We start from the raw sequence: 12240 nt of genomic DNA, 5'->3' as shown, positions 1-12240 counted from the left end.
CCTGGCCCGTATCATGATGTGTGACTCTTGCACATTCGCTATGCATGTCGCGGTCTAAGTCTCAGTACTGGAAGACAGTCGCCAACTGGATACAGTCTCAGTCTGCCCCCAGTGACAAAGACATTTTTTTCCATGGTTTTTACATAATTTGCGTTCTATAATTACGTTGCTTTCTCTTTTTACGGGCACCGCAGATGATACGACGCCAGTTTCTGTTTGTACTGTTTGTGAGCTTACGGAGAGGTAACTTCAGCTTTTTCATTGCAGATTCCAGATAATAAATTGTTACCGATGGCTCCTGTCAGAATACAGCACGTTGTGTCCTTCAGCTCACAGGTACCTGAGTGATAATATATTGCAGTCCCGCTTTTCTGTCTCGCTCCTCTTTATAACGCAACCCTGGATGTGACTGAAGCCGGCAGCATAACGATTGAGCTCTGTATATCGCCCTATAACATGGAAATGGCGACACTTAAGCCAGAGCCTGTGCTGGGTCCCTCAGCTTTCTACAGCTAAAGTAACCAATCAAACGTTTGCTGTCATTGTGTCATGTGCAGGGACTGATAAAGCAAATTGCTGATTGGTTACTTTGGTTTGAGTGCAGATTTACATCTTTGGGCCTGATTCTGGGACGGACGCAGCGCTGATGTTTATGTAGCTGACCGATTATCGGTGATCTCATGTGTCAGGTTTCATTATTATTGTTGCTGGCAGTGCAGATTCATTCGCAAAGTGATTGACAAGCAGGGACCTTTTGTGGGCGGCAACAGGGGGCTCTAATACAGGTGTGTCACGCCTGATCTATTTGCCAACCCGCCGTCACACCAACAGAACGGCCAATCAGGTGAGCTATACATAGTTACCGATCGGCCGCTCGATGTGCTGACATCACAACTGGTCGTCAATCACTGGCGGTCCCTGCAGCATGTGTACGGGCAGTCGGCGGATCGCCTGGACACACAAAAAGATGTGGCGATATATCTGCAGATATATCGGGCATCGTCTGTGCTGCAGGGCCGATACTATATGTCTGTGAACGACGTCGTTCACAGACATATTGTCTGTACACACCTGCCGATATGCAAGCGAATTATCGGCCGTTTGATAGAACAGACGATATATCGTCCAGTGTGTACCCAGTTTTACTCTCATTTGCACAGTACGTTGGTTTGCTCATGGGTGACTTGTCTGTCAAGGCGCCATTTTGTGTGACTTGTCTGTCAAGGCGCCATTTTGTGTGACCATACACCTGTTTCTGTGACATTGTGTCAGTGTGTTTGGTTAATGTGGCAGAGCAGCATTTGCTGTATACGGCTCTTATTCTCCCTCGCTGAATGTGCAGAATATGGCACACTCATGAGTTCATGTCGGGGTACAGGATGTAGAAATGAACTACACGGGGTTTACATCTAGGTGTGTTCCTGGTTCAGCAACTGCTCCCACACATGAGCGCGCACTGCGCTTTGTTCCGTTATATGTAGCTGAGTGAAACCTATGGCGTTCCTGCTTATCCTCCCATGCTGACTCGGCTGATGTGTCTCTCTCAGGATCCGAAGCACCCGGTGGAGAATCTCCTGAGTGAGGACGCCATCCAGGCGTGGCTCAGCTGTCCCCGGGACCGCAGTCGGCAGCTGAAGGTGGAGCTGCAGCTGGAATGGGCCTGTCACGTGGCTTACATAGATATAGGTATTTTACGCATTTTTTATGTGTTTGTACAGTTTGAAAGTTTAGAGTCTTCCCTGGTCGGGGTCAAACATAGACGTGCTCTTCGGATGTCCGGAGATTTCGCTGACGGCCAGGGAGGTGGGATTATATTATGCTGTGCTGACCCTCCTCTGCCCAGAGAGCTTTGCACTGGCCAAAGGGAGGAGCAGGTGGAGTATACTTAAGGAGGGGCTTTCCCATTGTACAGCCCTCTGTGTGCTCCAGCGCATTCTGAAACGGAATCAGCTAGCATCTCCCTGTGACTGGCACCGCCTACTTTCTCATGGTGCAGCCAATCGGAATGCCCGGTAGGCAGCGCAAGCCTGTAATTGGCCGTTCTAGGTTGCACTGCGCACTTAGCCTGTCCTGTTCCTGCTGGTAGACGAGCTGGTAACCTAGAGAAGGGCTGCTATGGAGAGGTGGAGGGAAAATAGCAAGTGCAGCGCATCTCTCCTCATAGTGAGGTGAAGCGTGGCCTCTTGTTGGAATAGTCTTTTGTCACCTGAAGACATCATCTCTCAGGTTTAGGCATGAGGATGGCGTGTCCTGATACCCATATCCCAGCGTTCGAGTCTCACGATCAGCTGGTACACTGTAGGGCCACTAAGATTTTATTCCATGATCTGACCGTGCGCCCCCATCTCTGCTGCCAGTGGCGGATTACACAGGCTGCAGCTAGGGGAGGGCTGCATAACAGACGTGTGTCGCACACATTTCCTCATGCTTGTGACTGGAGTCACGGTGTGGTGAGTGTGCACTCTCCTTAGAACTACTACTGGCCAGATAAGTGGGCACTAATATTAACTTTGCTTTTCTCCCAAATGAAGCATTCGGGGCCCCCTCTAGAACTTCTGCATTTGCCCCTGGAGTGAGGGCATTTCTTACATTTAATAGATGCACTTGTAGTTTGCGGGAGAGAGCAGACATGACAACCATTGTGCGCTGGGCCAACCACCTAGGGGTGAGGTTGCAAAACATCTGCATGTACAGTTCCGGCTAAATCAGGTAAGACATGCAAATCAGCATCTTGGTAAACCCATTCTGCTCTGCGAGGGGTCGGGGTGGATTAACATATGTGACATATGTGAATCACAGTATTATTGAAGTTAAGCTCCCCAGTATTTATGTGCTACATGCAAAGCGATGGCGTTTTCTCTGACTGGCAAAAACAAATGGCATTTGTACATTGTCACTGCAGTGTAGGCTGATTGTATAATGACTCCTCTATTGCAGGGAACAGTGGTTCTGCCTTCCTGCAGATTGATGTTGGACGGTCCAGCTGGCCCCTGGATAAACCCTTTGTCACCCTGCTCCCCACCACCACCCTAATGTCTCCCGCAGACTCCAGACTAGGGAAGTACTGCAGGGCCGTCAGGATGTTCAAAGAAGGTAAAGGCGGGTCTCAGTCACCTGGAAACGGGTCTGTCTAATGTTCCTGGAAATAGTAACAGCTGGAATCCGTTACCTACAGTATATAGAGATTTATTCTAAATATGTTATTTACAGATCTTGTTGTAGTAGTGATAGTTACTGGTCTTGTTACTGGTCTTTACTGGTTTTGTCTTTCCTGCTTTGGGATAGAACCAACATGTCATTTTCTACAGGGGATTTCCTAGCGGAAGCAGCCAGTGAGAAGTGGGATCGGGTCCGTATTACCTGCAGTCAGCCCTTCAACAAGCAGGAACAGTTTGGCCTGTCTTTCATCCGCATCCGATCCCCCCTGGAAGCTGAGAACCCGGTGAGGACGCCAGTAGCTCCTGCATCTCATACCCCGACTGGGGACTCTTCCTTCTACGTATTGCCCCGACATCCATACTGAGACGTCTTTATCATATTACTCACAGGTGTCCGCTCCTAACTCCAGAGAGAAGGCTACAAGCGGTGACGGGGAGACTGACACCTGGTAATGAGCTTTGTTACTATGCATTTGTATACTGGGAATATACTGACGCTCGGCTAATGGTCCAGGTGTCACATAACATGTCCTCATACCTCGCCTAAATGCACTGTACGGCGCGAGATGTCTGGCGTGACTGCACCGATAATAGAGGAGCAGCATACCGTGTTTTATTGGGTTTTTTTATAGCACAGGAATTAGTTTTAAACATGTACTAAGACACAGGTGAAGTACGACGGAACTTGGCGTGAGAAAGATCCGCGTCCGCTGCATTGTAGCACTTTGTATACAGATTCAGAATGAATTAGGGATGGCCATCGGTGGTTTTCCATCGATGGCGCCATTGACAATAACCATCTAGCGTTCCCGCTAGGCTGTTTTAGCAGGGCGCTGCGCCCTGCCCTCCTTCTGGAGGGCAAAAAGCGCCCTGCCCTCACCACGCAACGCCCCGCTAAGACAGCCTGCGGGTGCCGTCTTCATCCGCAGGTCGCAGTGTCCCGCGTGTGTGTGATGACCCGGTCACCGCCGGTGAATAGACGCTGGGCGCATGCGCCCGGCATCTATTCTACCTGTCAGCAGCGCTTAGGGGCTACCCGTCATGTCCGTATTTGCCGGGCACGCCCCCAAGAGTGATGAAAAGGGGATGCGTCTTATAGACACGCTCCCTTTTCAATGATTACGCCCCCTTTTTGGGTGCCCTCCCTAGCTCCGGCACCCTGCCTGCCACTGGAGCTAGAGTGAACACTAACCATCTATGGTTTGCACCGCTCGATGGCCACCGCTGCCAGGTGCACGGCAAGCCACTGATCAATCTAAAATGGGGGGCGGGTCTGAGCAGGCCGCCAGGGGGCAGGGCTAAACTCCATGTCGGGAGCAGAAAAAAAAGAAAGACATTGGGTTCCACTTTGCCATTGATGGCGGGAAATCATTGGCTTGCTGCCATCGATGGCAACATTATCGGACTTCGGTAGTAAACCATCGATATTTGTTAGCTATTGATGGGCGATGGCCATCTCTAGACTGACTCACACACATATGTACTGAAGTTGCACATCAAATTGATCTGTGTAACCTAGAAATGTACTTTTGTCGCTTCCAGTTTTATTTATGCGAATAAGGTGCACATTAGGAGCAAAAAACACGCGCACCCGAGTCGCCCGGGACCTGGCGCACCAATAGGGGCTGTTTGGCACGACTGATGCCACGGTATATGAGGACACATCTGTACAGAAGATACTTATGTTTCTGATCTTGTATACATATAGATATTTATTATTGGAAGTAATGTGATGTTCTAATCCAGAACTCTTTAGCTGGCGTTTCCAGAGACATTATTAGCAATATTGGGGGTTATGTAATAGGATTTCAGCAAGATGTAAAGCTGCCATCAGTTATACGGCGGTGCGGATGGATATCTTGCTCCAGGTATAGGACTGGTACCGATGCCACTGATCATAATGGCAGCTGCCTCAGTAAGTGGATGGCTGTGGTCCTTGCTGACGCGTATATGCGCGGTACCCTGCATATGGGCGAATATACACATATCACAAATGTGTAATGGAAAAAACACGTCGCTTTACCCTTAATTGACAAACAAGGAATATATGGAGAGAAATTACAATAGTAAAATAACGCTTTCCTTATGGTACTTTCTCCGAGCTGGCAGATGGCAGCAATACGTCACTTCCAATATATGTACATAGCAGCAGAAAGCTTCCCTGCACCTCTGGGTCAGCCCCACCGGCTGTATGTAGGGAGAGCTGCTTAGCTGACTGAGGAGATTTACCTACTAAGATTTTGGTCACCATTTAGCACTCTGTGGGTCTCATTCAGACCCGGTCGCAAGTGCTGAGCGCTCGCAACCGGGTCGATGTTGAGGCCCTGCGCACGCGCAGCGGCCGCACTGTGCGTGCGCAATCCCCGGAGCTAGAGAGAAAATCTCTCGCTCCGGAGCTCTCTACAAAACGGGCGGCTGTCGATGGTGATTGACAGCTCGCCCCGTTTTGTAGGCGGGGCGGGGGGGGGGGGTGGCTGCACAAACGGAGGCTTTCCTAATGGAACGCCTGCCGTTTTGTGGGCGGCCGCACTGACATCAGCAGTGATGTCAGTGGGGAGCTTCCTGCTCGATCAGAGCAGGAAGCTCCCTGGGGCTTGCGGTTGCCGAGACCCAACATTAGGCTCTTGTCGCAAGCCCCGATGGTCGCGTTGGTCTTGACCTGGTCGGTCGCTAAGGCTGTGGGTGGTAACCCACAGCTTAGCTAGCGACCAGGAGGCCGCACTTCAAAAAGGAAGCGGCCGCCCTCATTCAGAGCAAGCGGTCGCTTCTTGCGACCGCCTCTGAATAAGGTCCTATGTGTGCTCATCTTCTGTCAAAGGCAATCTGGCTGTACGTTACCATTACCAGATCCCCAGCTCAGAGCTGCCTGGTGCCATTAGCAAACTCCTTATTCCGCAATCCTGATATATTTGCGCTTTGTGATGTAATATTGGCATCTAATTAGCTTTTTTGAGCAATATTTCTGCTGAATTTAGCTCAGGAAATCAAACCCAGAAATAGAGGTGATAGTGACACTATAGGATGGATGTTATATAGAGGGTGCCAGTAATGATAATACACCTGGCTGTCAGTGAGGGTAGCGGTATAGTGACTCCTGTCACACAGTCTGAGGTGATTGTGACACTATAGGATGGATGTTATATAGAGGGTGCCAGTAATGATAATATACCTGGCTGTCAGTGAGGGTAGCGGTATAGTGACCCCTGTCACACAGTCTGAGGTGATTGTGACACTATAGGATGGATGTTATATAGAGGGTGCCAGTAATGATAATATACCTGGCTGTCAGTGAGGGTAGCGGTATAGTGACCCCTGTCACACAGTCTGAGGTGATAGTGACACTATAGGATGGATGTTATATAGAGGGTGTCAGTAATGATAATATACCTGGCTGTCAGTGACGGTAGCGGTATAGTGACCCCTGTCGCACAGTCTGAGGTGATAGTGACACTATAGGATGGATGTTATATAGAGGCTGCCAGTAATGATAATACACCTGGCTGTCAGTGACGGTAGCGGTATAGTGACCCCTGTCACACAGTCTGAGGTGATAGTGACACTATAGGATGGATGTTATATAGAGGCTGCCAGTAATGATAATACACCTGGCTGTCAGTGAGGGTAGCGGTATAGTGACCCCTGTCACACAGTCTGAGGTGATAGTGACACTATAGGATGGATGTTATATAGAGGGTGCCAGTAATGATAATATACCTGGCTGTCAGTGAGGGTAGCGGTATAGTGACCCCTGTCATACAGTCTGAGGTGATAGTGACACTATAGGATGGATGTTATATAGAGGCTGCCAGTAATGATAATATACCTGGCTGTCACTGAATGTGAGTGTTTCCTTATCATTCATCCTGAATCTCGCTGTTTCCGCCATATCTTCTCCATGTATTTCTGTAGGAGTCACGCAGAGGAGAAGTTCCTGGAGAAGCTGCAGCAGACGGTGTCCCCGTCACCTTCCAGAATTGGCCGGATGAGCCGCACTGCTCGCATGGTCCTCTCTGCGGCTAAGTCACGCAAACGCAGCCATCCAATCACAGCGCCGCTGAGCCCTCCCATTCCCTTCCACCCCGCAGATAGCGAGAGCCCGGTGTCCTCCGGTGAGTAGAGCTGCCTCATTCCTCATTTCATTACAGGCTGGGAAAACGTTACGTAGTTTGTTATAATATTGATGGTTGAGGTTCAGGATTGGATGTTTGTAACCATTTATTAACTGATATCACTGTGTTTATTATACGGATGGATAAGTAGCGACCAGTCCATGCCAGGCAGGGTTATTTACACCCTAATAATACTCTCCCGTCAGAGCTACTCTCTGGTTTCCTGAAACGTACAGTGAAATCACACTTTCTTCTTCAGGTTCCATAGCATCCACAGGAACTACCTTGGGGTATGTGGTTGAAGAGATCCAGCCACTAAACAGTCAAAGCTTTAGCTCCCAGAATGCCCTGGTCCTCCTCCATATATACCCCGCCCCCAGCAACAGGCATTCAGTTTTTTGTTTGGTGCTCAGCAGGACTCAGATCGCACCTTTTGAACAGGGGACAGCTCTGGCAGTGCCAAGAGTTAATTTTATGATTTGTTTTTAGTTTACTATTTTACTTGGTTAGCAGTGCGACTCCTTCTACCTCCTACACCAGTAACGTCTCTGGTGATTTCGGCGGGTCACAGCGGAGCTTAGCTAGCAGCGACGCTGGAGGCCCGGACTGCAATCGGACTAACGAAACTGGATCAGAACCTCTATATACCCCTGCCTATACCTTCTAAAATCCTACCTATAAACCTCTAAGAATGAAGCTAATTTGCGTACGCAGTAATACAGTAAATAGAGACTCCAGACTTAGAACATGTGGTTCCAAAGCACAAAGTATTATTCAAGTAAAAGTACAGTCAGTTACACGCTATTGATCCATACACAATTAGACGCAAAGGAAATATGCAGACCCAAGTACAGTATACATACGCAGCGCTTCCGGACCTGGTGATAGGTATCAGCAAGAGACCCCTCGTCATTCAATATTCAGCAAGAAGACAAGAACCCAGCGTTTGAGCACACATTTTATACCCCCCCAGAATAGAACGGACAATAGAGGAGTTTGTTGCTGATGTCATTGGTTCCCAGGGGAGAAGCATCTGTTACAGAGCATTTAACAGGCTTGTTCAAATAGACTCTCCCTGCCTCTAACAGCTGGGGGTCTTCCCTTCCCACCCCCATTGCTGCATCCTAACAGTTGTTCATAAAATATACATTTTGTTGCTTGTAGTCTCTGCGGTCCATAAGTTGCGAATGCATGGTGCGATCTCCACACCGATAGTACCGGAATTCTGTTGAAAGAGTACGCATCAGTACGAACCCAAACTCTGCTTTCTTATCATGTACAGAACCTAAGTTATCAAATATCTTTATTTCACAGCATTTAAACTAACTGGACCAACGTAAATCATTTACTTTAAAACTTACTAAACCTTATGTGTGAATATGTAATGTATGAGTATTCGGGGTTTGATATAAGGGCTAGCTAACTTGGGGCAGATGCGTGCGCATAAAGCTAATAATACAGCGGTTTCATACAAAGTCCTATGCATTTGCTAATATGTGACTAGTTAACAGCGCAATTGTGCGTATTAATGTGTGTATGAGAAATGGTGAAAGATGCAATCGCATGTTGCTAATAGTAATATCGCCACATATACTAAAGGGTAAGTTTATCTAAAATGGCGCTTAGGCGGCCATTCGCAAAATGGCGTCTTGCGATCTCATTTCCAAAATGGAGTCTTGCGGCCAGTCGCAAGATGGCATCGCTGCGATTTAATTTTAAATTGATCTGGTCTCAGCCAATTATCCAGCTTCGACAGGACGCACGGAGAAATGCAGAAAGTGGCACTACAATCAACTGCCTAGATTCAGTGTCTGGGAAAGCTATATTGCTGCATACACCAACCCAAGGGAGAGGTATGCAGGGGGACTGTACCATGCGCTGGCCTGAGAGATGAAATGTCTGCCGGAGAACTCAGACGGGGCGTGACCACAGGAGGAAACAGCTCAGCAAAGCCAGACCGCAGTGGAAGGTGCGCTGAGCTGAGGGAGGAGCCTCTAAAACCAGGAAGGCTGTCTCACTGGCTGACGATTAAGCCCTGGGACCCTGGCTCCCTCACCAAATAAAAGTCTAGTGGAGCGCAGGGTATTGTGTGCCTGCTTCCACAGTCAGCACCTCTGGTCTGTCCCCAGAGACCGGAGGTAGGACTGCTACTATGCAGGTCACTGCAAGTGACCGTCACCGTACGCCCGGCCGCAGTCCAGGATGTCCCGCGGAGCCCGGCTAACACAGACCCCCGGAGTCCCGCCGAGATCCCCAGATTGGCACTGGCGTCACAGCGCCGGCGGGGTGACAGAGCGGCAGCACAGACGTCCTATGGACAGTCTGCTGCTGCGCGCTCTGATGGAAGAAAAACTATCCAAATCATAAAAATAAAATTAGCTTTGGGGCTGCTAAACTGCCCCCAAGCCCCCCTACGTTAACAGTGACCCGACTCCGGCTGGGCACCAACTATAACAGGTGCCTCTGGCTGGGGGGCGGGGTATAGGGAGGATGGACCAGTGCATCCTGGGGGCAAAAGCTTTTAACTGCGTGGTGCCCGGGATCCAGATCCAACCTACACCCCAAGGTCTCCCTGTGGACCCTATGGGAACGCCTACCGTCTGGGGCCGGCCCCACTGACATCACAAGTGATCACAAGTGATGTCAGTGGGAGTGCTTTTGGCTCTGATAGAGCCGAAAGCACTCTTGGGCTTGCGGCAACGAGACCCTGCCACAAGGGTCTTGTCGCAAGCCCGATGGTCGCGATGGTCTTGACCATCATCATTGCCTCTTGCATAAGCTGTGGGTGGTAACCCACAGCTATGCGAGCGTCCAAGAGGCCGCAACAATAAAAAAAAAAACGCCCTGGCTCCTTTAGATTAACAACGGCGCACCGTGGCTTTCCCCAGTAATGTAACTGCCTCATCCCCCGCCTGGCGGTGACAGTCCCCGGCCACACACAGCAGGCTGAAGTCCTGGACGAATCGATCTGGATCCTATCTGGAGCAGAGGGTGAGGGGAGGGCGGGAGATCACACTGGCACACTCCTCCCCTTCCTCTGCCGTTGGAGGATGAGTTATTGACAGTCACAGGCAGCATAGGACAGCGCTGCAGTACTGACTGGTCACAGGCTCGCAGCACGTCCTGCGGCACCCAGTGGGCTTTTGTTTATGAGTCCCCGCCTTCTATTCCTGGGTAAAATACACGCTATAGCGCGTATTTGCGATCACTGATGGCATCACAGTGGATAATTTATGCACGCCCCTGCAACGGCATTCAAACGCACTGGCACGCCTGTGTGTCGCCATCAACCCCCACAGTCACCACCCCCCAAATGGTACTTCCTGTCAATCACTCTGCAATGGGTCTGCGTAGCCACTCTGATCGCAGTCCCGCTCGCAGTGGCTGGTTCCCGCACGGCGATACATGCGCACAAATCAACAATCGGTCGATTGCGTGCGTAAACGCTGTTGCGATCCTTCCTGAATCAGGCCCTACGTCAGATATACTGGTAACAGCTCCTCGTTCTCACTGTATTACGCAGGTTCTTGTCCTGAGACCTCCGTTACTCGGCACAGCCCCTTACAGAAGGAACCGGCGAATCCTAGTGGCAGGCGCAGACTGAAAATGGTGGATGCGCGTGGAAGGTAAGCCGCTGATGGGGCTGATTATTGTGGCTGTATGGGACCCTGCTTGTAGCCCTCTGTAGATTATTGCAGCAATGTGTGTGTCCATAAGGTGGTTGTAGGAATCTGACCCCCCCATCCCACGTGTAATAATGCACAGAGAGGCGGTGGTCCCGCGGGATCTGCCGTCTGTCTTCTGCCGCAGTCAGTCTGGATCAGTTTGTAATCAGGTTCCTTAGGATCTTTGTTTAGTTTGATTAAACCATGAAGCAGCTCAGGGCTGACCTGCACCATCATCCTCATCACTTTCCTGTGTTTCCCAGTCTATATCGTCACATCTCAGTGATTTCCCGATTCCCCGGGATACTCCCATTTCCTACTAATTAAATTATTACAGTGGGGCGATCACATTCTAATATTCAGGCTCTGATGCACCCAAAATAAAATAATTAGGGCTCTGTCATCACAGCTGACTCCTAAAGGAGAGTAACTGAGGGCAGGTGACTGAAGACTGAAGTCAGTTCATGACTATTGTACGTTCTGTCCCCATTGTCAGAGGCAGAACACAAACATCTAAGCTGGAGAGACACCCAACAAACAGGAGAGAGCGTAACAGTCCCTGCCTGACAGAGCGCCCCCCAGAGACTGCCAGGGACTGCAGCAGCTGCCCAATCTGTGCAGGTGAGAACGTGTTTCATCAGCTGGTGAAGACTCTGATTGTATGTAACTGCCACATTGTATCACAGGGTCACACCAATAATATAACACTGTCCTCTAACCTCTATATACTGCCACATTGTATCACAGGGTCACACCAATAATATAACACTGTCCTCTAACCTCTATATACTGCCACATTGTATCACAGGGTCACACCAATAATATAACACTGTCCTCTAACCTCTATATACTACCACATTGTATCACAGGGTCACACCAATAATATAACACTGTCCTCTAACCTCTATATACTGCCACATTGTATCACAGGGTCACACCAATAATATAACACTGTCCTCTAACCTCTATATACTGCCACATTGTATCACAGGGTCACACCAATAATGTAACTGTCCTGTAACCTCTATATACTGCCACATTGTATCACAGGATCACACCAATAATATAACACTGTCCTCTAACCTCTATATACTGCCACATTATATCACAGGGTCACACCAATAATATAACCCTGTCCTCTAACCTCTATATACTGCCACATTATATCACAGGGTCACACCAATAATATAACACTGTCCTCTAACCTCTATATACTGCCACATTATATCACAGGGTCACACCAATAATATAACACTGTCCTCTAACCTCTACATACTGCCACATTGTATCACAGGGTCACACCAATAA

General features: G+C 49.3%; 1 protein-coding gene across 1 annotated transcript; it reads left to right on the top strand.

Moving 5' to 3' along the window:
• Positions 1 to 270: 270 nt before the first annotated feature.
• On the top strand, positions 271 to 11591 carry LOC148430537 (short transient receptor potential channel 2-like; the record flags this gene model as incomplete). The annotated part of the gene is made up of 8 exons (XM_088466587.1): positions 271 to 336; positions 1548 to 1686; positions 2938 to 3093; positions 3309 to 3442; positions 3549 to 3607; positions 7068 to 7267; positions 10791 to 10893; positions 11429 to 11591. Coding segments are annotated over exons 1-8 (999 nt in total), but the record flags the coding sequence as incomplete, so codon positions are not given.
• Positions 11592 to 12240: the final 649 nt, after the last annotated feature.

Source organism: Taudactylus pleione, unplaced genomic scaffold (genome assembly GCF_031769625.1).
Source record: "Taudactylus pleione unplaced genomic scaffold, aTauple2 ptg003622l, whole genome shotgun sequence".
NCBI classification, from domain to species: domain Eukaryota; kingdom Metazoa; phylum Chordata; class Amphibia; order Anura; family Myobatrachidae; genus Taudactylus; species Taudactylus pleione.
This window is presented reverse-complemented; position numbering and strand designations above follow the sequence as displayed.